This window comes from Selaginella moellendorffii, unplaced genomic scaffold (assembly GCF_000143415.4).
Source record: "Selaginella moellendorffii unplaced genomic scaffold, v1.0 SELMOscaffold_34, whole genome shotgun sequence".
NCBI classification, from domain to species: domain Eukaryota; kingdom Viridiplantae; phylum Streptophyta; class Lycopodiopsida; order Selaginellales; family Selaginellaceae; genus Selaginella; species Selaginella moellendorffii.
The window spans coordinates 1749515-1776135 of NW_003314295.1; the positions used below are offsets into that span (position 1 = coordinate 1749515).

At 45.5% G+C, this 26621-nt stretch overlaps 7 protein-coding genes across 8 annotated transcripts; 3 read left to right on the forward strand and 4 right to left on the reverse strand.

Moving 5' to 3' along the window:
- Positions 1-1026: 1026 nt before the first annotated feature.
- On the reverse strand, positions 1027-2325 carry LOC9656166. The gene has a single exon (XM_002977583.2). The coding sequence runs from the start codon at positions 2281-2283 to the stop codon at positions 1231-1233; it is 1053 nt and encodes a 350-aa protein (XP_002977629.1). The 5' UTR covers positions 2284-2325; the 3' UTR covers positions 1027-1230.
- Positions 2326-2377: 52 nt separating this feature from the next.
- LOC112348949 (pentatricopeptide repeat-containing protein At2g35030, mitochondrial-like) lies at positions 2378-3322 on the forward strand. The gene is made up of 2 exons (XM_024682385.1): positions 2378-2598; positions 2707-3322. Exons 1-2 carry the CDS (start codon positions 2378-2380, stop codon positions 3320-3322), a joined length of 837 nt encoding a protein of 278 aa, XP_024538153.1.
- A 13123-nt stretch (positions 3323-16445) lies between these two features.
- LOC9656170 (protein BRASSINOSTEROID INSENSITIVE 1) lies at positions 16446-17893 on the forward strand. The gene is made up of 3 exons (XM_024682316.1): positions 16446-16510; positions 16572-16656; positions 16724-17893. The coding sequence occupies exons 2-3, from the start codon at positions 16590-16592 to the stop codon at positions 17836-17838; spliced, it is 1182 nt and encodes a 393-aa protein (XP_024538084.1). The 5' UTR covers positions 16446-16510; positions 16572-16589; the 3' UTR covers positions 17839-17893.
- A 481-nt stretch (positions 17894-18374) lies between these two features.
- Positions 18375-19200, reverse strand: LOC9639375 (optic atrophy 3 protein). Its single transcript, XM_002977587.2, has 4 exons — positions 18992-19200; positions 18784-18918; positions 18605-18712; positions 18375-18551 (listed from the first exon to the last, which is right to left on the reverse strand). The coding sequence occupies exons 1-4, from the start codon at positions 19118-19120 to the stop codon at positions 18477-18479; spliced, it is 447 nt and encodes a 148-aa protein (XP_002977633.1). The 5' UTR covers positions 19121-19200; the 3' UTR covers positions 18375-18476.
- Positions 19201-19229: 29 nt separating this feature from the next.
- LOC9656171 (prolycopene isomerase, chloroplastic) lies at positions 19230-21936 on the reverse strand. The gene is made up of 13 exons (XM_002977588.2): positions 21456-21936; positions 21186-21392; positions 21032-21131; positions 20892-20974; positions 20778-20834; positions 20567-20719; positions 20381-20459; positions 20166-20311; positions 19974-20108; positions 19791-19904; positions 19603-19713; positions 19421-19529; positions 19230-19342 (listed from the first exon to the last, which is right to left on the reverse strand). The coding sequence occupies exons 1-13, from the start codon at positions 21840-21842 to the stop codon at positions 19269-19271; spliced, it is 1755 nt and encodes a 584-aa protein (XP_002977634.1). The 5' UTR covers positions 21843-21936; the 3' UTR covers positions 19230-19268.
- A 28-nt stretch (positions 21937-21964) lies between these two features.
- Positions 21965-23942, reverse strand: LOC9656172. 2 transcript variants are annotated; one of them, XM_024682317.1, is made up of 3 exons: positions 23128-23942; positions 22192-22744; positions 21965-22051 (listed from the first exon to the last, which is right to left on the reverse strand). In XM_024682317.1, the coding sequence occupies exons 1-3, from the start codon at positions 23602-23604 to the stop codon at positions 22029-22031; spliced, it is 1053 nt and encodes a 350-aa protein (XP_024538085.1). In that variant the 5' UTR covers positions 23605-23942; the 3' UTR covers positions 21965-22028. The 2 variants fall into 2 exon arrangements, with proteins under 2 accessions (XP_024538085.1, XP_002977635.2); XM_002977589.2 differs by lacking the exon at positions 21965-22051 and having other exon boundaries at positions 22068-22744; positions 23128-23930.
- Positions 23943-24115: 173 nt separating this feature from the next.
- LOC9656173 (pentatricopeptide repeat-containing protein At4g02750) lies at positions 24116-26610 on the forward strand. The gene is made up of 2 exons (XM_002977415.3): positions 24116-25796; positions 26000-26610. The coding sequence occupies exons 1-2, from the start codon at positions 24116-24118 to the stop codon at positions 26608-26610; spliced, it is 2292 nt and encodes a 763-aa protein (XP_002977461.2).
- The last annotated feature ends 11 nt before the right edge of the window (positions 26611-26621 follow it).

Below are 26621 nucleotides of genomic sequence, written 5' to 3' on the forward strand. Positions count from 1 at the left end.
AGAGAGAAAGCCCTCTCTATATAAATGAGCCTCCCTCCCATACGTTGAATAGAGCGGCGATTGACGGCTGGGATCCTTCCCAGCGGCGGTGGCGATTTACCGCGCCCACGTCGATCCGACGGCTGGCGCTCGCTAAGGTCGGCTATGTGCGACATGGCATGAAATTTGGGCCAGGTCCCATTCACTGTTTGCTCTACATCGCGTGGAGGGCCGGGCTTGCGAATTGTGGCCCGCCCAGATTTGGCCAATTCCAACACGCCCTGGAGCGGCGTCCAAATGGTAACGTTTGGAGGCACGATCGATTAAAATTAGCATAACCCGCGCATAAACCACGTGTTGGAAGGCGTGCGCTCACGTTGTGTATGGATACGCTCGTTTAGTAGCTCGACGTGCTTAACAATGCCCCGGGATTATTATAATGTAATGCGTGGTTAGCCACAACGTGGAGGCGTTCCATGACGGGATTATTCTAATGCGATGCGTGGTTAGCCTGCATGACGGGATTATTTTAATGTAATGGATGGTTTAGGCACTACGTGGAAGACGGGAGCGCAAAACTCCAGCAGGAAAATGGAGAAGGCCCGGACAAGCAAAGCCAGTCCAAATGCAAGAAAATCTTGGTAAGCAAACAAGAGAATAGTGGAAGATGGCATTTGGGCGTGACAATTGTCGCATGGGTTGATGAACCCTAATTGGCTGGCCGGCAAGTTGGCCGTCGGTGGTTTTGGTCGACGACACCGACCATGTTGGTTGAGACGTGATTTGCATCTTCTTTTTCCTTTCCGCGCAAGACGGATTGATCTGGTGTTGTTGGATCGCACTTTTGTTTGCTGTGGCACCAAACTCAAACAGTTGACCTTGATGATCTTGAGCAAAAGTCAAAAACACGGCTGCAAGCCACAAACATTTACAGCAGCGATTGTCAAATGTCAACTGCACGAGGCTTCGTTCCGAGGCGCACTAGACTCTAATAGCCGACTTCAACCACGGTTGAAGTCAATGTGGCCCCCTGTTTCAAACGTGGGGTCAAAGAAACAGATATTCCATTCAAGATGCTCTGATTTCCCTTGCGAATCTTTCCTTTGCAAACAGGAGGGAATCGCAGTGATGGAGCAGCAAGAAACCACAGTGTCGATGGATTGCCACAAGTTTCTTACGAGATCCTCATTGTAAGTTTTCAGGCCCCACATTGATCCAAAGAATAGTGGAAAAAAATCGTTTGTATCTTGATCACGAAGATGTTCTGATCAACACAAGTGTCTGGAGCATTATCTGGACAAGGGCGCCGTACACAGCACTCGCGTAGTGCATGCCATCGCCCGTACACCCTCTCCCACACAAGGAGCTCACCTCCTTCACGTCCAACACCCTGAAATCCCCGCCGGGGAGCGTGAGATTGCTCCTGCCCAGCTCCTCGTCGTAGCGAGACAGCAATGGCGCCGTCATCTTCTCGCGCTTGGCCGCGGTGTTGAGAAGCCCGGGCACCAGCACCGGAAGATTCAGCCAGAACAAGTGTGGCGCGCGTAGCGATCGAGCAGCCGCCGCCAAATCTCTCAAGCTGGCGCCGTAGTCGGATGGATCCGAGACGTGCAACATGTGCCACAGCCCGGCTCCCGCGATGATCACGTCCGGAGAGCGAGAGCGCGCGCTTGATCCTGATCCATTCCCGGAATGCTGGAGCTCGAGAAGCTTGCTGGTTAAGTTGGCGGCGTATGGAGCCCAGAAGAAATCCACTCTGAGGTGCTCGTCTTCCAGGGTGTGGGAGAAGTCGCTGTGGAACTTGAAGAGCTGGGATCTCACTGGCGCCGGATCCTCCAGGAGGAGCTCCAGCAGCGAGAGAAGGAAGTACCGAGCTTGGGAGTCGCCAGCCACGACAATCCACGTCCCGGACAGGAACTCGAGCGCCTCCTCCCTGTGGAGCTCTCGGAACTTGCAGGCAGAGATGGCGGCGGATCTCTTCCTCGTCCAGGCCCAGCGGATCTTCTCCTCGTCGTCGCTATCGTCGAAGAAATTGATGGCGTAGAGGGAGTGGAGGCAGCCGAGATTGGAAGAAGATGAAGAGGAGGACGAGAGGACGAGCGAGGAGATGGTGGAGTGGAAGGAGGAGACGAGGCGCGAGAGGGATGGCGCGTAGGGAAGAATGTGGACGGCGGCGGCGAGGATGATGAAGATGATGGTGCTGAAGAAGAGGACCCTGTTGCGTGTGATGTGCCAGCCCGCCATGGCGAGCGGCGCGAACACCACAATGCTGGCCGCGAGCAGCCCCGCCGCTGCCATCACCATCGATACATGAAAGAATTTCACCTCCGATCCAGCCCGCCCAGATCACAAGAAACCCTAGGAGGAAGAACCCTAGAACTCTAGTCCCCATTGATTCATGAGTGATCTCCACGCCCAGGAGCTGATTCGATCGTGCCGGGGCCTCGCGGAAGCGGTAGCGCTGCATTCCTCGCTGTGCGATCGAGTGCATCTCGGCGTCTATCTCTCCAATCTGCTGGTCCAGATGTATGGGAAATGCGGTTGCCCCGATCGCGCGAGGGCCGTCTTCGATGGAATCCGACCCAAGAATCGCTTCTCCTGGTCCTTAATGATCACGGCGTATGTGCAGAATGGATGTTTGATCCAAGCGCAAGAGCTCTTCGATCGAATGCCTGAGAGAGACCAGACCGCGTGGAACATCATGATCTCGGCATATGCCCAAACTAGGGATCTGGAGGAAGCCCAAGAACTCTTTCAAAGGATGCCCGACAAAGATATCGTGTCGTACGGTGCCATGCTGGCGGCATATGCTGAAAATGGCCAACTGGCGCGAGCCACCGAAATTTTTAGAATCGTGCCGTACAGGGACATGCTGATGTGGACGAGCATGCTGACAGGGTATGCCCAGGCTGGGCAAATGGGCTTGGCGAAGAATCTGTTTGGTGGCATGCCCGAGTGGGACATGGTGAGCTATACGGCCTTGCTGTGTGGATATTCTCAGAACAATGCCTCGGAAGACGCGTGGCAAGTATTTACGGCAATGCCGCGGAGGGATCTAGTAACCTGGAACGCGATGCTTGCAGCATATGCCCACAGCGGGAATCTGCTGGAGTTTGAGAGATGCTTTTGGAAGATGCCCGAATGGAGCATGGCTTCTTGGAACACGATGCTTGCCGCGTACTTCCAGGCCGGAGATTTCCAGCGTGCGTCTCAAATCTATGACTCGATGCCGCGACACGATTTAATCTCGTCGACTACGATGCTTGAGGTGTTTACTCAGCTGGGGCTTCTGGATTCAGCGAAGAAGCTCTTTGAGACGATGGAGGAGCCTCCTGGACAGTAATGGTGAGCGCGTATGGACGGTCGGGATTTCTTGATTACGCGAAAGCCCTGTTGGAGAGCATTCCGGAACGGAATGTGATGCCTTGTACCGCTATGCTTGCTTGTTACGCACAAAATGGGCTTCTTGACAAGGCCAGGAGAGTTTTGGACGAGATGCCCGAGCATGACGTGGTGCCGTGGAATGCCATGCTGGCAGGATATAGTCAAGGTGGGAGGCGTGACCTGGCAAGCGAGCTCTTTCAAGCAATGCGGCTGCAAGGACTCAAATCCGACCAGATCTCTTTTACGTGCTTGTTTCTGGGATTTAGTCACGGCGGAAAGATGGAAGACGCTCTAAGATGCTTCCTTTCGATGCAAAGTGATGATGGATTGGAGCCAGTGTTGCAACAATACTGCTGCATGGTGGATCTGCTGGACAGGGCTGGACGAGAAAAGGATGCCAGGAATTTAACTGCGAGCATTCCCTTCGAAAATCTAGGAATTCACTAGTAGAGTAAATTATCACTGGCACAAGACAAAGAACATATTCATATTGACATGCCAAAGCACAAGTTAATCTTGTGGAATATTTTGTTGACTGGGGGGGGGGGATTGGACGAAGCAAAAGAAGTTTTTGCAAGCGTCAAAACGGGCATCTTCGCGAGTCAAAGAGAATCTTCGATGCGATGCCAAACCATGGCTTGGAACTTGGAACTCCATGTTGTGTTGACTGGATTCTTCATAAGGAAGAGGCAAAGGGCCTGTTCAATTCGAATGCCATTTGGTGACCTGGTCTCATCGCCGAGCATGCTACACGCAACGCGCGTACGCGGAATTAAGAAGCTAGCCAGTTCTTTGCAAATATGCCAGAGCTTACTTATACTACGCCCATAATGCCACCTCGGGCAAGCTCTTGGATTTCGGAGTCCACCATGCTTGCGGCTTATGCAAAGTGTCGGGGATTCTTCCAGGCCAAGAGTTTGTTCGATCGATTTAGTTGTACCTACTCTTAAGACTCAACCACAACTAAGTGAACATGACTCTTAACAATTAGAGACGATCACTCTCTTTGCCGCATCGCTCAGATGACAGTGTTTGAGGAAAAGCCACTCAGTCGCGCATCTCCATTATTTTTTTTTATAAAGTATTGTCAAATAATAAAGTTATTAGCTAATAAAAGATATGACAAAATCAAGAATAAGTCCACTTAATATCCTTGTCAAAATAAAATTTAAAGCATAAAATATAATCAACACTCGCCTCCATTCCAAGAAACAAGGTTTAGCTCTGGTAATCAATCGAACAGACTCTTTGCAGCAAGCATGGTGTTCCACTCCACAGAGTCCTTTTTGGCCAACACAAGCTCAGGTTTTAAGACGAGAAAAAACCACGAGGAGCGAGTTCCAAGTGACCATGGATTCAAATTCCCAAGAGCTTGCTTGAGGTGGCCATTCTGGGCGTAGACAAAAACCATGGCAGTTCAGTAAGCTCTGGCATATTTGCAAAGAACTTCTTTAATTCTTCAACACAAAAGTGTATCGATGGATTTTAGCTTAGTACATCTTGGTGAGGTGAAAGACCTGTTCATCAAATGCCATTTGGTGTCTTTGCAGCACTTGGACGTTCCATCCACAGTGACTAAATCCCAGAAATAGAGATCTGGTCGGCTTTGAGGCCTTTCAGCCGAAAAGGTGCCCATTTTGCAGGTAATATGCAATCATGGCATCACATTCTGCTCCGGATGGTCTCCAACAGGGCTTTTGTGTCATCATCAAGTCCTGAACACCCATACGCCCTCACCATTACTGGAAGTTGCATCTTCTCAAAGAATCTAAGAAAAGACCTAAAACATTGTAGTCAACAAGATTAAATTGTGCCACAGCATTACCAATTTCTGGCATGGAAGTATGTGGCAGGCATCAATGCTTCCTTGGAAGTCTAATAGACCCATATTTACACATATTTTGCACATATAGGATAACCATCAAAACTTATATTTGATATTTAAACACTTAATTTGAGAAAATCGTGTGGAAGAAGTTACTTTATGAAATAAGGAGACAGTGGAAGGCGCGAGAGGGACGGACTGTGGACGAAGAAGAACCTCCCAAGGGGTGCTTTATATTTTTTGGACTATTAGTTCAGGCTAAATAGTTCTGTGAATCAAAAAGTGTACAAGGTAATAAGCAATTTTTTTAAAAAATGTCTTAAGTATACCACCCCTATGTCTTACAAATTAAAGGCCAGCCCTAAACTATTTAACAAATCAGCTAGTTTAATTCCAGTTTTTGTGTCAATTCGATTCATAACAAAAAAAGACCAATATATTAATCAAGTGAACTAAACAACTTAGAAATTGTTTAATCAACCAAAGAAAACCTTTGGAGGTTAATCCACAACAACTTGTTGGTTTTGTGACAAAAACCAACAATTTCGGTGCCCTGTAAAGGCAAATTAATCTTGGAGAAAAATGTCTGGCAAGCTTTTTACAGAACACGTCAGTGGAGAGCTTATTATAAGTAACAAAGGATCAAGTGGAAGCTATATCTTTTCACATTGACCGAGATTCCAGTTTTTGTGAAGAAGTCTATAGTCCAAAGTGATGCGATGCATGGAAAATATGAATTCGAATGGAGGTGAACCAGATCGATAATGCACTGAGATCAAAGAATCTAACAGAATCTTTGATCTCAGCCGTTGGGAGAAAAAGGTTTGTTCCCTTGGAGATCCCAGCGATGTCGATCGCGTCGCCCGCCGCAGCGAATTCATCCGCTTTGCGATCTCAGCTAGCATTGGCGCCAGCGCCGCGTCCAGTAGCAGTAGCAGCAGCAACAGCAGCAGTGTACTCTTGTGAGGTCATTTCGTCCGTCTACGAGCCCTATAATCGGGTGGCAAGGGAGACAAGGGACGAGCGCACAAAGAGTCGCGTGATTCGCCTTCAAGAGCTTGACAATGCAGTAAAACAGTGTCTTTTGTCAGAGTTTATTGGTGGCGGTGGTGGTCGGGTCTTGGATCTGGCTTGCGGTAGACGAGGCGACATCTTCAAGCTGGATGGACTAAGAGTGCACAAATACGTGGGAGTGGACTTCTCCATGAAAGAATCAGGGAGGCCGAGGCGAGAGCTCAAGCCTGTTTGTGGAGTACGATTGTTTCTCGTCACGTTTGCCTCAAGATGTCACAGCGGAGGAACCGTATGACGCTTGCAGCTGCCAGCTTGCAATACATTACGCTGCATCCAACGAGGCTACCGCACGTACAGCCCTGTACAACATCTCGTCGTCGCTAAAGCCGGGCGGATGGTTTGTAGGCACCACCGTGGACTCGCGGGTGGTTTTGGACAAGCTAAAGAGGGTGGGCAACACGACGGTGTCCAACAGTGTGCAGCTTGAAGAAACCCGTGAACAAGGAGCTGGTGTTTGGCAACGAATACGACTTTGCACTGGAGGGCATGGTCAATGACTGCCCTGAGTACCTTGTGTTTTTGATGCGTGGGAGAAGCTTGCAAGGGAGTATGGTCTGGAGCTGGTCATGTACCAAGAATTTGCTGGCAAACTGGGCAGGAAGGTTGGCGGGCTCACAGCCGCGGAGGCAGAGGTTTTCCCCCTGTATTGCGTCTTTGCTTTCCAAAAGCTCCCCTGTATGAGCAAGAATAAGAAGCGCAAACGAAATTAATTTGGTGAAATGAATGTATAAAAGTCTCTCAATCAAATCTTGTTGTTTGCAAAAGGCAGCGTTCCCTACTTTCAAGTCCCACTTCTTGGAAGCTTGCCTCCATTCGATAGCATCTTCATAAAAGGCACGTCGAGTTGTCCTAACAATGCAGCAAAGTGCTTTAAATTCAAAGTCCACGACCATCAGCCCTGGAAAAATCTAATGGTGAAATGAAGCTGATTGATGATTTAAATTGATGGAAAAATGAAAACTAAAGTACATGTGTGCAGGTTACAGTGCAAGATGCTAGCACATAAGGTTTCAGCTTCTGCAAGTCAAGAGTAATGTAGCTAGCGCAGAACACAGATTTTTTTCCTCGTGATCTATGTTGTTCTCTGATCATTCGCAGCCGCTTGACTCCAGCAGCTCAGATTGTTGAAACAACCACAATCCAAGACATTTGGTGACAAAAGAGAGTATAGCCTCTTACCTGGAGAGTTACGTCGAGAGTAACTTGTAGGTGAGACGATCAGCTTGGCAAAGTCGAGACTCGTACGGCATGTCATCCACCTCCAGGTCACCGTAAACACCCTCCAACACCAACTTTAGACACCGGGCACTTGCGCTCCGTCACAACTCCACCGCGCAACAAGTGGAGTAGCTGGGTGGTGAGGTCGTTTCCAAAGTTGGACACCCTACCAGCAATCCCGCTGTAAACCTGGAACGCCACTGCTTCCTGAGTTCGACCTGGTTCTCACTCCTCGGCTCGAGCCTCAACCCGTCCAACTCCAATTCCATTGGAGCCATCGTAGACAAAGAGCGTCGATCGCCTCGCTGCGTCCTCGTGTATGGAACAAGGCGCAGGCAGGCAGTCGAGAGCAGAGAGAGGAGGAGATGGTCCTGCTCAAACACAAGAATCCCGCGAGTCGACCCTGTCTCCTGTCCGTGGCAGAAGCTCCACCTCCTGTCGGCTGCGTCCCAGGCAAAGAGCTCGAAGCTACCAGTGCACACATACCCGGCAACCAAGGAGCCACAGAGCGCAGCCAAGCACTTCCCCTCCCTGTTCTCTCGCTGCTCGCAGGAAGCTCGCCCATGAGGTGCCAGTGGCTTGCTTGGATCACATCGCACGTGGACAGCGCGATGCAGAAGTAGAGGGAGCCAGCGCTGGAAAATACCCTGAATCTCCGCTCCCATGCAGGGTTGTCAGCCAAAGAGAGAGCTCTCACACTGGACAGTCACGGGAATAGGGGAAGCTTGAACCACTCGTCACAGTAGCCATAACATGTGTATGCACTCCACGAACCACAAGAACTAAGTAATCTTCTAGAATGGTGGAAGCATTAAGCTACCGTAAATTGCTTTTAAGTTTTTGATAGTAATTACAAGTATTATAATGTCACTTTTAACAAAAGAGGGTTTTTTTATTGTTCATAACGTTAATTAATGTCACAACAATTGTAAAGTTCTTAGTTAACCTCATTTGCCATGATAATTCCAAACTAAATTGGTTTTTACTGTAATAACTAATTAATTGATAAGCTTTGGAGTAATTCCATTGTTCTCAAGTTGATCGACTTTCGTTATTTAGTTGCTTGATACTTTGCATGAACCTTGATGGCAAGTTAGTGAAGTATTTAATTCATTATTTGATTGTGAGTATAATTTTTTTTCTAATGAGAGTATAATTTTCATATTGGCATGGAATGCATAAATAAATTTTTTTATCTCCTTGTTAATATGAGAAAAATTTCAAATGGTAAACCACATATCTATATAAAAAAATTATAAAAGTTAAAATATTAATTTATTGTGAACTTTGTTTTCACTGAAAATATATCCATGGCATCCATTAAAGAATGTAAGTCCTCACAAATTTTGAGGGTAAACCTGGAAGAAGTTAGTTCTCTTCCACACCAAAAGAAGAGAGTATAAATTTAAAAGGGATGTAATGTCGTAAATTTCAAAAGTTTGCATTTCTAGAATTTTTAATTGTTATAGCAAAACATGTTTACCTCAATGTTTTTTTGGTGTAGCTTTGTACAATCGTGATGAACGAGTCTATGGCTTGTGAAAAAAACCGGAAAATTTAATTATATAAATTCCAAAAGAAATTTTTATGTAACTTTAACAATAATTTTTTTTTAATATTATTTTAGATCTTTTTTATATTTTTATCTAGTGTGTGCTAGGTAGAATCACAAAAACTAGGTAACCCTCTAGAATGGTGGAAGCATCAAGTTACGCCACAAATTGTTCCCAAACTCTTGATAGTAGCCACAAGTGTTATAATGCTACTTTTGGCAAAAGAGGGTATTTTTATTATTCATAAGGTTATACAATTAAATTTTAGGAGTTAATGCCACAACAATTGTAAAATTCTCAGTTAGCCTCATTTGCCATGGTAATTCCATTGTTTTCAACTATATTAATTTTTGCCGTAATAATTAATTGCTTGATAGGCTTTGGAGTAACTCCACTGTTCTTAAATTGATTGACTTTCATTACTTAGTTCCTTGATACTTTGCATGAACCTTGATGATAAGTTGGTGAAATATTTAAATCATTATTTGATTGTTAGTGTAATTTTCTTTCCAATGAGAGTATAGTTTCCATATTGGCATGGAATGCATAAATAAATTGTTTTGTCTCCTTTTTAATATGAGAAAAATTTTAAATAGTAAACCACATATCTATATAAAAAAATTATAAAAGTTAAAATATTGATTCACTTGTGAACTTTGTTTTCACTGAAAATACATCTATGACATCCATGGTAGAATATAAGTCCTCACAAACTTTGAGGTTAGATTTGGAATAAGTTAGCTCTCTTCCATACCAAAAGAAGAAAGTATAAATTTAAAAGGGATGTAATGTTGTAAATTTCAAGAGTTTGCATTTCTAGGGTTTTTAATTTCTATAGAGAAATGCATTTATCTTAATGTTTTTTTTTGTGTAGCCTTGTTCAAGTGTGATAAATGAGTCTATAGCTTACGAAAATAACATAAAATTTAATTATATAAATTCCAAAATAAATTTTTATATAATTTTAATAAAAATTTAATTTTTTAATGTTATTTTAGATCTTTTTTATCTTTCTACCTAGTGTGTGCTAATTTATTTTTGATAGCATAAGAATGCACTTCCAATATTAAATTAAAACTATGATCTTCGCAAAGTTTAATCATATTACATTTTAAGTAAATATACATTATGGTTATTGTTAACGAGGGGATCAGTGTTAAAATGTAAAATTATTTCTACTTTATTTAGCATTAAAATGTAAGTCCTTTAGTATAAATAATAATAGATGTCGAACTCTCACCCAACTCATTATACCAAAATGTAAAAATCAAGAAGCCTTTTATTGAATCACTCTTATACATTTTAATAATTGGATTTTACAAAATACTTATTTAAGAAATAAACTTTTCTCCCACTTGTTAATATTATATGCCTTTTTAATAGAAAAAAAAGATTCAAAATTGATGGTATATTAATGATTAAGGGTTGTGCATTTTTCTTCCCTAAGACTTTATAATTGAGTTAAATTTGATAAAAGTGCATAAAGGTTGATTATCTGATTTATAGCATGCCATTATTTTATGGATTTATTGTGGGTAGCTACATAATGGCCATAAAAAACTAGATAAAAAGAAATTTAATCCATGTTTCAATTGAAAACTTTTGATCATAAATTTGTAAATTTTAAATTTTTTTTTATTATTGATTTTGTATATTTATTTTAAGCTCTCACATTACTAAACATAAATGGTTTTAATTGTCCTTAAGGAATGCTTAGATTTTCAAGAGTACTATCAAAAGGTTCATACAACATTAGTTAATCCAGTATTCATATTTCAAATTTATTTTAGATTTTTCATTATATTGGTCAATGTATGTTCAAATTATCTTTTATTACCATATATTACTATCTATTTAGCTTTACATCACGTGGAAAAAATTGTAAGTAACAAAAGACAGCAGTTAATTAGGGTTTAAATCTTTTTTTAATTGGTTAATTGTCTTGGGATACATTGAAGTTATCTATATACTACTTTTTGAATTAAGTAATATTAGGTTGAGTGACTTGTTTGGAAATTTTTGGTTTAATATACTAAATATAAAGGGTGAGTCGGGCTTTTGAAATTTTTAACTTCTATTTATGAAAGTATTAATTTATAAGGAAGCATAATAAATTATAAATAACAAAAGAAAAAAACTTAAGAGCAGTTTATTAGAGTTCAAACAATAAATTACAATCCAAAACAAAAAGTTAAAGTGTCATTGGGTTTAAATAGTATTAAGTTGGGTAAACTAAATCTTCTATAAAATTTAAATTTAGGAACTTATACCAATCTTTATTTTCTATGCATGTATGCAAGATGAAACAGACTTAGCAACAGCAGGTGAATGAGATTGGGTAACCTTCTATAAAGTTCAAATTTAAAAACTTATACCAATTTTCATTTTCTATGCATGTGTGTAAGAGGAGATAGACTTAGTAACAACTGTATGTATACATATGACAAACCTAGCCAGACCTAGCTATGCATGTACATGATCATATACTTCCTTGTATCTTTTCCATTTATCTCATTTTCTGATTTTTTGTTTGTACCTTTGTTTTAATAATGTAAATGAGTCACATAATATTATCAAACGTAGTCAAATTTATAAATTTGATTTGCTAAGTTACAAAATTGAATGGTTTGCACCTTGCTCTTTACCATTTTTCTTTTATACTCTTGCATTCCTCTTTGAATCTCTTAGATGTGATCTTTGTGAGACAACAAATGATTGGCTTAAGAAGGAGTATCTGAATTCCTCACTTCAACGATAGAATCCGTAGTCATGGGCTTCCTCCAAGGGAGAAAACATTTAGCCGGGGTGACTAATAGATTCAAGCAACCAGACTATTTTCCTCCATTGTCTTCACCCAGCACTTGCCACTTTAAACTGAGATAGAGATCCTTACATCTGCCAGAGCTCTGAAAGAGGAGATCACCTCCAAGTCAAGCTCCTTCTCCAAATGTTCAATAGATAGCACATTCCTACCAAAAGGCATTGCCACCAAAGTGGCAGAACAGCTCGATCTGCTAAATGAGATTAGTAACTGAAACAACATGGTTGTGCTATTTTGTTCACCTTTCTTGTTACACAAGAGACTTTGAACAAGTATATCATCTCGTATAGCTGCCGCTCACTCAAGTACTAACCAAGAAAAGCTTGCAGCATACCATTTTATCCATGCTCTTCACCATCTGACAAAGAAGACCAAAATTACCTTGAAGAAACAGCAAGAGCTCATTTCTTTTAATCATTACTGTAAGCGCATCCATAGGATATAAAATGTAGCTCAGAGTCTCACCTATTCAGATAATTGCCAAGTGTAAGTTCCGGGAAACAGTGGGACTGGACGAGTAGGCGAACAAGTGATTGATCTCCACGGACTTGTGACAAAAACCAGTTTTCATTTTCACGGCCGGATCTCTGCCATGCCACAAAAGATACTCATATGGCAAAAGAACTCCCAGCACCTCCAGCATCTGTGGTACCACCACGGAGTCAAGTAGGTTTGAAAACCGAAGTACCTGCGGCACAAGAATCAACGCGTTGCAAATTTGCACAGACAGTACCTCTGGATCATACGTATCTGGCATGAATGTTCAGTATTGTAACTTGAGAACCTGTACCTGTGGATGAAAGTAGAGTAAACAAACACAAAAGAGCATAGAAATGGCCAGCACCTTTGCAAGAAGATAAGAAAGAGAACCCTCACATAGTGCACGAGACAATCAATCAGCTGCAAACGTTTTCCAGAAGCACCGTAGAGAAAACCTCAGAGCTTTATGAGCGAAAAGAGAAGTTCATCTCACCGCTCCACAGGTCGACGGCAAGAGATGTTCCAGCTTATGCCGCTGACAGATACAAGTATAGAGATTTTCGACGTCCATGCCATCTGGTTGTGCTCTTGCATGTTCTCGTAAGTGCTCTTCAAATCTGTAACACCAACGTAAAGCATTCCAGGACACGACATTTCTCTCTGGCATGTGGGCAAACGTTTTCAAAGCTTTATCGATATTCCCGCAATCGGCATAAGCTGACAGCATAGAGTCCATGCCAGGCGACTTCTCTCCACCATAGAGTCGAGCACAAGCTCAGATTGCTTGAGGCTGCTGCTTTGGGCGTACGCAGCCAACATGGCGTTTCTGACGGACGCCCTCAAACATTTCTGGGGATGTCCTGAACAAGGTGCCAAATGTAGACATTCCTGGCGAGCTTCTCGCCGTAGCAAGAGTGTCTTCTCGCGCTTGGTTGAGAAGCCCAAGCAATTGCGCTTGATCCTGATCCATTCCCGGAGTGTGGAGCTCGAGAAGCTCGGTGGTTAAGTTGGTGCTCGTCCTCCAGGGTGTGGGAGAAGTCACTGAAGGTGCGAGAGGGATGGACTGTGGACAAAGAAGAGGACCCTGTTGCAGGTCATGTGCCAGCCGCGGCGCAAACACCACAATGCTGGCCAAGACATGAAAGACTTTCACAGATCTGGGGAGGACGAGCAACCCTGTGATTCGTGATTAATCAGGAGCTCATTTGCATCTCGGTGTCCATATCTCTCCAATTAGCTCGTCCAGATGTATGGGCTATGTGGCAGCCGCGAGGGGTGGAATTCGACCCAAGAATTGCTTCTCCTGGTCCGCGAAATGCTTGCTGCATATGCCCACATCGGGGATCTGGTAGACTTTGAGACATTCTGGAAGATGCATTGCTTCTTTGAACACGATGCCTACCGCGTGAGATTGGCCAGCGTGCCTCAAATCTATGACTACCTCGAGCATGGTAGTCGACGAGATTAATCGTGCCGGACGGTAATGGCGAGCGCGTATGGATGTTCGGGACTTGATGACGACACGAAAGCCCTGTTGAATGAACACAGTGTGATGCCGTGATTGCATGTTACTGGCATCTACAAGACCTCAAAGCCGACCAGATCTCTTTTACGTGCTTGTTTCTGGGATTTAGTCACTGCGGAAGGATGGAAGATGCGGAAGGATAGAAGACGCTTTAAGATGCTTCCTCTCGATGCTCGTGGAACGCTCTAAACGGGAGCAAAAGGAGTTTTCGATCGCAAACCATAGCTTAGTAACTTAGAACTCCATCTTGGCTGGGTTTGTCATCTGAAAGAGGCAAAGCCTTCTTATCTTGGAACTCGCTCCTCTGTCGTCGCAAAACAGGATGCTGTGAAATGCTGAGCTTGTGTTTGAAGAGATGGCCAAGGGACTCTATGGTGTGACCATGCAGATGAGAGCAGGGAACGCTGCCTCTTAACAAAGTTTAATTGAGAGGCTTTTATTTCACCAAATTAGTTTCGTTTGCGCTTCTTATTCTTGCTCATACAGAGGAGCTTTTGGAAAGCAAAGACGCAATACAGGGGGAAAACCTCTGCCTCCGCGGCTGTGAGCCCGCTCAGCCTGTGCTTGCCAGGAAATTCTTGGAAATTGGCAGGCATGACCAGCTCCAGACCATACTCCCTTGCAAGCTTCTCCCACGCATAAAAAAACACAAGGTACTCAGGGCAGTCAATGACCACGCCCTCCAGTGCAAAGTCGTATTCGTTGTCGTGTTGCCCACCCTCTTTAGCTTGTCCAAAACCACCCGTGGTGCCTACAAACCATCCGCCCGGCTTTAGCGACGACGAGATGTTGTACAGGGCTGTACGTGCGGTAGCCTCGTTGGATGCAGCGTAATGTATTGCAAGCTGGCAGCTGGAAGCGTCATACGGTCCCTCCGCTGTGACATCTTGAGGCAAACGTGACGAGAAACAATCGTACTCCACAAACTTGGCTCTCATAGCTCTTAGGGCTTGAGCTCTCGCCTCGGCCTCCCTGATTCTTTCATGGAGAAGTCCACTCCCAAATATTCACTCCTAGTCCATCCAGCTTATTGCCTCCGCTACCGCAAGCCAGATCCAAAACCCTGCAATAAGCCATCAATGAAAATAAACTATCACTAAAGATTGTCAATCACTTTTTTATTAGAGATGCATAGTTATTATTTAAAAATAATTCACTTGGTGAATGACAAATTATTCATTATCAATCAAGAAAAACTTCTAATAAAAAATGATAATCAATTATCACCAAAAATAACAAGATGAGGAAATTAACTCAAACATCAAATCTAATGAGCTATCCATAAAAGCACAATGATAAACTAGATGATCTGTAAAATATCAGGAGCCAAAACATTTAAAGTCTTGAAAAGCCACTATAGAGACAACAATTATTGAACACTGCTCAGAGACAAAATTTACAATTGCAAAAAACATTGCTAAGCCAAATTCACTTGGTGCTTAAGAAAGTTCATAAATTATAAACTGAAATAAATGAATTTCCTAGAACCCCATTTAGCCCTGTGGATGGCAAGGAAGGATTGAATGCCAAGGCGCGCAGTGGCAGCATTGATGCTGCAGCCATAACATTAACCCTGCAAAATATAAAATATTTGGAAGCTCATACTTGTCTATTGCCTTGTGTCCAAAAAAATATATGTATATTTTAAGAACTCACTATTGTTCACAAAAATCTGTGTGGCCTATTCTCAAAAATATCTTGGGAAAGAATGTTAATTTACAGAGAAAAAGTATTTTTAAATTTTTGGCCTCTGCAGAGAGAAGGAAAATTTTGATTAGAATTTCCCAACCATTTTGACTGACCACATTTATTATTCTATTGACTCCAAGTGCACATACATATGCCAAGTTGGAGGACACCATAAGAACACAAAAAGGGCAAGTAACTCGGAGTGTCTCTGCTTTGCTTCATGAGTTCAGGCATAGTGATTGTTCTTCTCGTTTTTTGCTTCATCTGCTCTTTCTCGAATGCAAAAGAGGAGTCATCTGTGCTTTTGAGCTTCAAAAACTCTGTGGACGATCCATCTAAAACTCTGTCCAGCTGGAATACAAGTGTTAACTTCTGCCAGCACTGGAACGGCATAGCCTGCACGGCGAAAGGCCGAGTTTCCATTCTTGCACTTGAGAATTTAGCACTTCCAGGGTCGCTCTTGGTTTCCACAATCAACTCTTTGCCCTTCTTACTCGAGCTATCTGTCTTGGGAAGCAACTTCACTGATGCTTTGAATTCCTCCAAACAAGCCTGCTCACTTGAGTTGATCAAACTGTCGGGTAATCAAAACATGTCTTTCACGACCAATTTTGATGCTATGCTAGTCTGCAAAGGTCTAAAGATTCTCAATCTTTCAAACAATCAAATTGAGGGTAAGATTCAGGTGCCAATAGGCAGCGTTTTGGAAGTAATGGATCTCTCCAACAACTTATTTAGTGGGGAGCTTCCCCACTTACTGTTTTCACAGTGCAAGAGATTGAGATATCTAGACCTCTCCCACAATCATCTCACCGGAGAACTTCCAGAGGATCTTTTTAAAAATTGTACTAATCTGCAGCAAATCTCTCTGGCCTCCAACAGCTTCCGTGGCACATCATTTCCCTCTATTCACTCCTTGCCATCGCTAGAATTTCTCGACGCTAGCTTCAACAACTTCACAGGTCCGGTTCCTGCAATTCATGAGAACCTCAAGCATCTTAATCTTAGCTCAAACAATTTCAGCACAACCAGGGAAACCTTATGTCCATCGCTCAACTCCTCGAGGCTGGAGAGCTTGATCCTGGTCAACAACAAGCTCACCGGAAGGGTATTGGACAGCGTCATGAATTGCTCTAGCCTTAGGATGTTGGATTTGAGCTTCAATTCGTTAACAGGAGAGATTCCAAGCAGCATATGCAAACAACTTCCCAAGCTCGAGCACTTTCTCGCGTGGGTAAACAACCTCCAGGGGCAGCTTCCCCAAAACCTTGCATCGTGCAGTAACCTCACCGAGATCATCCTCACTTTCAACAATCTCAGTGGAAACATTCCACCTGAGCTGTTGTCCAGCACAAAGAGCCTCCAATGGTTATGCTTGAGTAATAACAGATTGAGTGGAGAGTTGCCTGATTCATTGGAGCATGCAAAGGAGATGATAGTGCTTCAGCTGAGCAACAACAGCCTGCAGGGCAAACTGCCCAGCAACATGACCATGCAGACGATAGATCTCCGTGGAAACAGCTTGAGCGGGAGGATTTCAGCCTCTTTGAATGGTTTCACAGGCACCAAATCTGCCAAATCCAACGTTGCTGGGACGAGCTTGAAGCTAGCAACAGGGATAAAAACATGTGGTTGCATCGACAACATTTTTATCTTACAAGGAATCTCTTTGGAAGAAATGGAGAGGCTACTTTCTGCCAAGAGCGGTGGCTGCAAATGCTCCATAAGTTTCCTTCCAGCAAGCTTTTATGGTTTCTCCACCACCAGCCCTTCCTTCATCGATGTTTCATTCAATAGACTGGTGGGAGACATCCCGCGGGAGCTTGGGAGCATGCAGGACGCCAATTACCTCAGTGTTGCACATAACTTCCTGTCCGGAACAATCCCCGTGGAGCTCGGGTATCTCAAGAAAGTGATAGGGATGGACTTGTCATTCAATGATCTCCAAGGAAGCATTCCAAGCTCGTTTTCGTCTCTCCAGTCCCTCACAGGGTTGAATGTGTCGCATAACAACTTGTCCGGTCCAATTCCACAGGGTGGTCAGCTTTGGACACTTGATCCGAGCAGCTATGCAGGAAATGCCGGTCTGTGTGGTTTCCCTCTAGCGTCATGCATCACATCACCACCAACAGCGACGAATCGTGCTGACCATGGCGATGGCGATGGTGGATTGGGAGCAGTTCTTGCGGTGAGCTTTGCAATTGGGGTGCTGGTCTCGGTTATCTCCTGTACAATGGTAGTCACCATTGATAGTAGGAAACGCTTTGTGGAGAGAGCTTGCTATGGATGATGGACACACCGAATAAAAAAGAGAGCCCTCAGACTAAGGCCATGTTTTCTCCACACACAACCGAGCGCTCTCTTTCTCGACAAATCCATTCGCAGCAAAGAGACGAGACCCACAAAGGAAACGACCCAACACTCGTTCTCGAGCCCAGTCTCGTAAGGAGACCAAACAAATGCTCGATCAAACAAGCCAGGGCCGCCGCCAATGCGAAACCCCTCTTACCGCAACTTCATCCCTGCCGAGAAAACGAGAGCGCCCAGCCACAAATTCGGTGTGGTTAAGACAGTGGTCATCACCGGGCTGATGAAATAGATCTCAGCGAAAAGGATTTCCTCACGCTTCCAGGAGCACTGGGAAAGATAACGCAGTGAAAAAACCATCACAGATCTGCTAGTAAAAGGGGCATCTCAGAAACCAGGATTAGCAGCTGGTATACCGTGCATCTGCATCGGATCCACAGAGAGACCCATGAAAGCGCAAGGATAAACAAGGAAATCCTCCCCGATGCCCAAAGAACCCTAGCTACTGACCAAGAACCCTAGTCCCAATAGCGAATTTTATACAGCCAAGAACCCTAATTCAAGGGCCTCCAAAATTGGAGTAAGAAGATATTTAAAAACGAAAGTTTCTTCGGCCGTAAGTTATCTTCTCGCTCGCAGCAATTCCTCGATGACATCTAATCGCGTCTCCACTCCGGAGATTCTTGACATGATCGCCTGCCAAAGAGAGCTAGATCGAAAGAGAAAAAAGAAAAACCCATGGATCATACCTCTTCCTTCATCCTCCTCTCGTCTTCCTTCCTCGCCTCCTCCTTTCTCTTGGCTTCCTCCGAGCGCGCGTTCCTCGACACCTCGAAAATCACCACTGCTCCTCCAACCTGGAAAGAATTTTTGGGAAGAATCTCTCAATGCGAAAAGGAATCGAATCGAAGAGTGGCACTTTACTGACCCCAAAAATGAAGAACTCGCCCAGCATCTCCGACGCGGCTTGCACGGCCTTCTCCTCGTTGAGCGGCCGGATTTCCACATCCGTGGCGTGGCCATAGATCCGCCTTTGCAGATTCACGCTAAACCTGTGGTTGAGCTGCAAGAAATCGCGACAACAAGCGCGAGGAGCCAGAGATTTCGAGCGAAATATCGCAATGCCACCGCCATACCTGCGCCATTTTGCTGATCGACTCGCGAAACCTGGGATGATGCGCCGCCGTCTTCTTCAACCGATTCGCCACGGGCTTGCTCAGCGTCCGCAATGCCAGAGTGGCCAGCTTCATCAATGGGAAGATCATCGCACCGCATTGACCGGATCGGCCGCGCCAATTCAATCTATACTCGCTACTAGCGCCATCCCAGCAGCTTCTACCATCGCTTCCAACATAAACCCTAAACTTCGAGAGATTAAAGAGTAAACACATTTATTAGATTAAGCTATCGCGTTTAAGCCAGCGTTCTAAACCATGACAGCGTTTTGCTCAGCGCTTGGTCCAAAATCCGTGAGCCTTGCTCGATGCCTGGCAGGAAAACCCAAGAGTTTTTCAAGTTTTTCGCTTAGATTTCTTGCTTCGATCGATTGAAAAGGAAGAACTTACCGAGATCTACAGCCACTCTGTGACCACACATCATTCCAGAGAAGGCTACCGCAATGACTCCTTGGCCGGGAAAGCAGCTATCTCCAACGCAGTATAGTCCTTCCACTGCCTGGAACATCGACTGTGATGAATCCAATCTATCTTCCAGAATAAAAAGCTCTACAGGTTTTTCGCAAACTCACTGTTGTGTTGAATGGCATCCCGAGAAGTCCTTTGGGCTTTCCAACAGGGATTGGTCCGTAAGTTCCTTGGTCTCGAGCGAGATAGCGTCTGTGAGTTTTAGGCGTCCCGACCTTTGACACACGAAAGTTACAAAGTCTAGCGTGAGAGAAATGAAAACAAGGAAGGAAACTTGAGAGCCTGCTCGTACCTCTCGAAGAACTGTTGCGTCCTTGAGACCGGGAAACAGTTTCGCTTCCAGTCTCTTAACGATCACATCGGCCACAGCCTCCTTCTTGTCATTGTACTCCGAGCTACTTAACCCCTGCGATATCATCAGAAATTTTAGTCTTTTCTTTGAAAGCTTGTGTGAAAGCTATGGAGCTCCACGTACTTGCCAATCATCGGCCCATGCGGTGGTAAATATGTGAAGAATATGGCGATCCTCTGGAGCTAGCGAGGGATCCAAAACAGTGGGAATGCTCAAGAAGATCGTACCATAAGGCTTCTCGAGGTTATCCCACGAGTCCTACAAGAGAAAACCAAAGACTCAAGCTAGAAGAAATGAAAAGCCCGAGTAGCATACCTCGAGAACGAGATGATGGCACTCGGTTCCTTGAGGCAAAACTTCGGCTTTCACTCCCATATGTATTGAGAGAAACGATGGAGCTTTCTTGTAGACTGTCTGGAAGCGTCGTTCTTCGTCTGGCATTTCAGAATCGAGCAGCTTTTCTGGTGATCGAAGCAAACGCAAGGTCATATTCTAGAAACCAAATTCACCATGATAGTCGAAAACAGTACCAAAAGTATCCCATCGCGTAGCATTGGAGATGACTGTTTTGCCAAGCAATCGTGTTCCATCCGCTAGTTGCACGCCAACCTGAACACCTGAAGCGACCTCACACTCGTTAAACAATCTTGCAAACCAACAGAAGCGACAGAAGGGAAAAATATATACAAAGTGGAACGAAAAGAGTGAAAGCTCACCGCTTTGTTTTGCTCCATCAAGATTTTCTTCACGTTGGACTTGTAGCGAATTTCGCCTCCTCTCTCAATCAGGCCGTCTGCCAGCTCTTGTGCTATCAATCCAACACCTCCAACGGGATAGTTGATCCCTCCGAAGTGTCGATCGCAAATCACCTACAAAGCAAAGAGTGTTTGCTATAATCTGTTCGTCTTCTTTGGAAAGAAGTGTTACCATGCTCGCATTGATCATTGGTGTACACAACGCGTCGACGGTACTGACGAGGAAGCACTAGAACAAAATCACAGTTAAGCCGAAACTGGAAAAAAAAAAAGTTCTAAAGCTTACTTCGGTATCTATAAACGACAGCAAAACTGGATCTTTGATGTACTTCCTCGCAATATCACCAGCATTTTGGGGAAGATAGTACGCTGCGCGAAACAAAAAATGAGAAAAACCAATGTCTAGAATCGAGTTTTTCAACTCACCAAGAGTCAAGCAAGCAAGTGGGTTTCTGAAAAACTGGCCGAAAAGGTAGAGCGGCTCCTCGAGAGATTTAAGCTCCAGCGAATTCAATGCGTTAAAAACCTGTGCATGGATGGTTCGTCGACGAGGAAACAACGAAAAGCGAGCAAAAAAAACCTTCCAGCATTCTCCGTAGAAGCCTCGTATTCCTTTCTCTTCGTGTGGAAACTGGTCGACAAGCTCGCCGATGAAATCCTCGTAGTCTCGATGAACTCTCACGGACAAGTTGTTTGGCATATGGTAGTGGACAGTGGTGGGATCGGGTATGAGCTCCAACTTTCGTCCGACAGCAGCCAAGGCACGAGTTATCAGATTGATCGACCCCTGGATGGAGCAAGAACAAAAAAGAGTTGGAACTCTTCTCAAGAACAAACTTTGTCCACTTGCCTTGTCGCTGAAACCAAACATGACGGACGATCCAACATCGAAAGTGTAGCCATCTCGCTTGAAAAACCCAGCACTTCCACCAGGAATCACGTACTTCTCTAGCAGCAGCACCGAAGCGCCCCGGATTGCGAGTTGACTTGCTGCAACCAAGCCCCCGATTCCAGCGCCAACCACAATCGCATCGTACCTCTTCTCCGCGAAGAATCCCTGGCTTCCATCGCTAGGAGCTGCCGAGAAGGAAGCTTGGCTCGTGGAAACAGCCGCCGCAGCAAAACCGGCGTGGGTGCCAAGACGCACGGATCTCTGCTTGCTTGGAGCTCCAAAACAAGGCAAAGGACTCGTGGGTCTTGCGGAGACTCCACAAGGAGCGAGAATTGCCGGTGCCATCGTCGTGACGAGTGGACACTAGCGCACCATTGCGAGAGATTTTGAGTGACCCAACAAAGTGGCCTCCACCTTGAAGATAAAAAAATACCCAAGGAATCAAAGCAAACACCGAGATTCCATCAAGAACAAGACGAGCTCTTAGTTTGTCCTCCGAAAGAGAAGACTTGTCAGTTAGTTTTTTCTTCTTCACGTCCAAGAACACGACGACACTGGAGAAGAAAAGTGTGAAGAAAAAAGATTAGTTTTGCGAGGAGCGAAGCTCAAATGGAAGAGATTTGATCTCTCAAAAGCCGGAGCAGCGGTTCCAAGGCGTTGGGCGAGAACTTCCTCGCAAAGAAGAGGCACGTACCGACGGTGCGGCCATTGTAGGAGCAATCCCCAGCGCGCCGGAGCCTGTCCAAAAACTCTGGAGTCACGTCATCGCGGCCAAACATGGCCGGGTGCGCGCCACCCCGAGACCAATCCACCGCCGTCAAGCTCCGGTTGGCCAGCGCAGAGCCAAACTCGATGCTCAGCATCGTCGGGATGTAGTGCTCGTCGACGTAGCACGCGGGCCGGCAAAAATCCCGAAACTTTGGATAGTACTTGTTGTCCGCCACCAAATGGAGCGCCAGCTTCCGCTCCATCTCGAACCACTGCGAGCCTTTCCTCCACTGCTCGAGCTTGACCTCGGGCAGCATGTTTGTGCTGTATCGCCCGCGTCCAAACGGGCCCGGATCGTCGAAAACTCCCACGAAGCTGTGCTGGGATTTGATCACGTAGCGGTAGAAAGTGGTGAAGTTGTGGAGCGGGGCGCAGCTCTCCGAGAGGAGCACGAACCTGTGGTTGGAGTGGTCGAGGAGAGCGTTGGCTACGAGCCGCCTCTCGGCGTCACACATTGTGATCTCTCCCCACTGCGTGTCCTGGAAGAACGAAGTTGCACAAACACTTAGTTCCCGAGTAAGAAGAACACACAAAAACGAGATTTTGGAGGTGTGATGCATCCATGTTCACTCTCTGGATCGAAACCAAGGAGTGTGGAGGAAGCAAACCATCAGCTTTTCAGTAAACGAAGTTCGAAGAACACACAAAAACGAGATATTGGAGGTCTTCACTGTCTGGATCAAAACCAGAGAGCGTGGAGAAAGAAAAATATCAACTTTTCAGGAAAGGAGGCCTGGAAACACATCCAGAAAATCATCCACGAACTTACCTCACGGAGAAAAAGATGGTATAGCAAACACACTCTAGCAAGCCAAACAACCAAGGACGCGAAAAAGAACAGTGAGAGAGCTTGTCGCCATACCTGGCTTGGAATGTGCCGACCATAGAAAACCGAAGTTTTCGGAAGATCCATGGCGAAGCCCGGGAGAGCATGGATGTAGATCGAGTAGCGGCCTTCGTTCCCCCGGAAGAACATCTCCCACAGCGGGGCCAGAGGGAGAGGCCCCCTCGTCATGAACAAAAACGCCACCTTGCGGATCTTCTTCACTGGCGGTCCCTGGCGCAGTGGAGCCAACGAAGCCAACCACAAGAGCTCCGGATCGGAAACGTTGTGCTTGACGGGAAATCCCCCCCACAGCCACTCCCTGGCGAACTTCAAGCTGTCGATCGAGGAGGAGGAGGTGTAGCAGCCACTGCCTGGATTTGCCGAGAGAAAACCACGCCGGAGGTTGAGATAGTCGGACATGTGAAGGCTGGCCAGGACCCCCAGGAGCAAACCTGTGAAGAGCGCGATGCATAGTAGCATGAACTTTGCGAGTCCTTGCGGCCACTTGATCATGGTGGCGGTGGCGGCGACCTGGAATCTGGAAGTCAGCAGCCTCTCACACTACTGCCGGCGCAGCTAAATCTTGAGTCATGGACTGGAAGAAGAACCAAAACTTTTTTTTTTCTCTGCAGCTCTCAGCACCAATTCAGCTCATACCCACTGTGAAAAATAGGGCGCTGGGAGAAAGAGCTCCTGGACCACTGCTCCACATTCTCGCACTCGCTCGAGAGAAAAAAATCGAGGAAACCTGGAGAATTGCTTGCGCTGCTGGGTTTGCCCAGTATCGCTCCTTGTCCTAGCTTAGCGCTAAGTCCCTGCTTACCTCTCTCTTGACATCTCGTGATTCCAGCCCTTACGCATATTCCACAGGATATTTCCCCTTAGATCTTACCGAAGTCAATTGGTTCTTTACCTTCCAATGGATAGAACCCAATGCTACGATTCCATTAGGCTTTGCAGTAGCGTAGATGCTCTCGCTCGTCTTCACTCTACCATCAAACACCACCTTCCAGATGACCTCAAGATGGCTAACATGCTGCTCCAGAAATATGCCCAGCTTGGGCATTTGCAGCAGGCAATACACGTCTTTGACTCTATCCTCCACAAGGACAGTTTCTCTTGGAACTCGATGCTATCCGCGTATGCCCGTGCCGGAAAGCTCGAGCACGCAGAGCGGATCTTTACCCAGATGCCAGATCCAAACCTTGTGTCTTATAACGCAATGTTGTCTTCATATGCCATCAATGGGCATATTAGAGATGCGGAAAAACTCTTTGATTCCATCCCTCTAACAAATCAAGTGACTTGGGCAGCTATCCTTGGCGCATATGCCCGAAACGGGCATATGGAAAAAGCTAAAGGAATCTTTAGCACGATGCCGGAGTATAGCCTTGTCTCGTGGAACTTGATTCTCTCTGCCTATGCCGATAGAGGGCATTTGAAAGAGGTGGTGGAAGTTTTCCAAACAATGAAAGAAAGAAACGTGGGATCTTATAATGCATTGCTCTCTGGGTATGCTTTTGACAGAAGCCAAATCTCAAAAGCAAGGAATATACTTGATACGATGCCAGAGAGAGATTTGGTGTCGTGGACTGTCATGCTAATAAGCTATGCCCAGAAAGGGCATCTGGATGAAGCTCAGGTGATTTTCGAGAATATGGAAGAGCGGGATGTGGTTACGTGGAATGCAATGTTAGCTGCCTACTCTGCAAATGGCCGCGTCAAGGAAGCCAAGAAAATGTTTGACAAGATGAAAGAGCACAGCCTTGTGTCGTGGACCACGCTGATATCAGCATATTGCCACAATGGACGCGTTGGCCAAGCTCTTGATTTGTTTAACCAGATGGAAGAGCACGATTTGACTACGCGTAACACTATATTTGCGATGCTTGTTCAAAACAATGAATTTGAGGATGCCAAAAGAATCTACGATCGTACTCCAATTCTGAACGAAGTAAGCTTGACTATTATGGTGGAAGCATATGCCCAGAAAGGCCATTTGGAAGAAGCAAAATGCATGTTTGATCGCCTGAAAGTCAGAAGTTTGATATCTTCAACGGCAATGTTGTGTGCATACGATTTATTCGGATTCACAGAAGAAGCAGAAAACATGTTTCACTCCATGCAAGAGCACGATATTGCCTCGTGCAATGCAATGGTGTCAGCATATGCCCAACATGGGCATATCTGTAAAGCTAAGTTCTTATTTGATGCGTTGCCATTTCGAGATCCGATCTCCTGGAACGCAATGCTCTCGGGCTACATCCAAGCCGGGAAGCTCCAAAAGTCTTGGCAATTCTTCACGAAAATGCCAGAAATAGATTCTTTCTCGTGGAACTCATTCCTTGCCGGCTATGCCCAGCGCGGAGAAATCGATTCCCTCGCCACCCTGCTTCACTCACTGGCCTTAACGCTCCTCCCAGACGAGATCTCTTTCGTGTGTGTGTTCTTGGCACTCAGCCACAGTGGTAATCTCTTCTCGGCCTGGAAATACTTCCTGTCCATGAGCAGTGACTACAACTTGGTTCCAACAAAGCAGCATTTTTGCTGCATGGCCAATTTGCTGGGTCGAGCCGGTTACCTGAAAGAAGCCGAGGACTTAATCGCGACCATGCCGTATGTGGGCGACGATTTGGACTGGACATGTGTGCTTGCGTCTTGCGGCTTACACAAAAACATGGAGCTCGCTAATCGAGCTAGCAAACGTGTGCTTGGCTTCAACAGCAAATACGCTCCAGCATACTTATTAGTAGCAAACATGGCAGGATAAAAAATCTCTCAAAAGAAAATCTTTGGTAAAGTTGTTCGTTGAAGATTTTTTCCAAGGCATGGAACACATGTCTCTACATGGTTCCCGCCTTACACTGTAGAACTCTTGTTCTTTTTTTTTTTTTAATCGCAATCCGAGAAGAGGGTTTCGGTGATGGCGGCCTTGACAACAATCTGGCAGCCTGCTACTTCGGAACGATCAGCCACTCGAAGATCTTCCATGGTATGTATGAGCATCTGTTTGTAGGATACATCGAACGAGCGCATTTCCAGATCCACACGGGATTTCGCCGACTCACACCAAGAGCCAAGAGAAACTCTACAAGGTGCTCAGTGTCACACCAAGAGCAAAGCTGCTCGAATAGAGTTCCAACATTCTGGGAGCGTTTGTTGCTTGCCTGGCAAGTTCTCTTCCCGCCTTCAAACTCTAGCGCAGAGACAAGTGCCAACATCGCGAAGCAGCGGTTGAAGATGGTTCTCATCGCAGATAGGTGTGCTGTAAGCGACGCAGCGAAGCGGATGATCGTCTCCAACGTTGTTGGAGCAATGTCTCATTTTGTCGAGGTTGAGTCGGAGGAGAAGGTCCAGCTAAACGTGACGACCGATTCTGAGCTTGGCACCATTTACTCCATCACTATTCCGGTGAGAAGAGTAAAGCCAGAGTATCAGCTTTCCTCCAAAGATTTGGAGGGCGTGGAGCTAGCGGAAGGATTGACGTGCAACATTGTTCTCGATCCTCGGGAACCATAGCCAGCAGCATC

What these genes read in the sequence shown, in the direction of transcription:
- LOC9656166 (XM_002977583.2), bottom strand. Translation starts at nt 2,283, where the DNA reads ATGGTGATGGCAGCGGCGGGGCTGCTCGCGGCCAGCATTGTGGTGTTC.
- LOC112348949 (XM_024682385.1), top strand. Translation starts at nt 2,378, where the DNA reads ATGAGTGATCTCCACGCCCAGGAGCTGATTCGATCGTGCCGGGGCCTC. An exon ending in TGGTCCTTAATGATCACGGC is followed by an intron (nt 2,599 to 2,706) that starts GTATGTGCAGAA and finishes TGCCCAAACTAG; the next exon opens with GGATCTGGAGGAAGCCCAAG.
- LOC9656170 (XM_024682316.1), top strand. Translation starts at nt 16,590, where the DNA reads ATGTCCATCGCTCAACTCCTCGAGGCTGGAGAGCTTGATCCTGGTCAA. An exon ending in ACAACAAGCTCACCGGAAGG is followed by an intron (nt 16,657 to 16,723) that starts GTATTGGACAGC and finishes ATTCGTTAACAG; the next exon opens with GAGAGATTCCAAGCAGCATA.
- LOC9639375 (XM_002977587.2), bottom strand. Translation starts at nt 19,120, where the DNA reads ATGATCTTCCCATTGATGAAGCTGGCCACTCTGGCATTGCGGACGCTG. An exon ending in GCGAGTTCTTCATTTTTGGG is followed by an intron (nt 18,713 to 18,783) that starts GTCAGTAAAGTG and finishes AATTCTTTCCAG; the next exon opens with GTTGGAGGAGCAGTGGTGAT. An exon ending in AGAGGAGGATGAAGGAAGAG is followed by an intron (nt 18,552 to 18,604) that starts GTATGATCCATG and finishes TCTCTTTGGCAG; the next exon opens with GCGATCATGTCAAGAATCTC.
- LOC9656171 (XM_002977588.2), bottom strand. Translation starts at nt 21,842, where the DNA reads ATGGCACCGGCAATTCTCGCTCCTTGTGGAGTCTCCGCAAGACCCACG. An exon ending in TGATGGAGCAAAACAAAGCG is followed by an intron (nt 20,460 to 20,566) that starts GTGAGCTTTCAC and finishes TCAGGTGTTCAG; the next exon opens with GTTGGCGTGCAACTAGCGGA. An exon ending in CAGAGTGGCTGTAGATCTCG is followed by an intron (nt 19,343 to 19,420) that starts GTAAGTTCTTCC and finishes TTTTCCTGCCAG; the next exon opens with GCATCGAGCAAGGCTCACGG.
- LOC9656172 (XM_002977589.2), bottom strand. Translation starts at nt 23,604, where the DNA reads ATGATCAAGTGGCCGCAAGGACTCGCAAAGTTCATGCTACTATGCATC. An exon ending in GTCGGCACATTCCAAGCCAG is followed by an intron (nt 22,745 to 23,127) that starts GTATGGCGACAA and finishes TCGTTCTTCCAG; the next exon opens with GACACGCAGTGGGGAGAGAT.
- LOC9656173 (XM_002977415.3), top strand. Translation starts at nt 24,116, where the DNA reads ATGGCTAACATGCTGCTCCAGAAATATGCCCAGCTTGGGCATTTGCAG. An exon ending in CGCTAATCGAGCTAGCAAAC is followed by an intron (nt 25,797 to 25,999) that starts GTGTGCTTGGCT and finishes TCGCAATCCGAG; the next exon opens with AAGAGGGTTTCGGTGATGGC.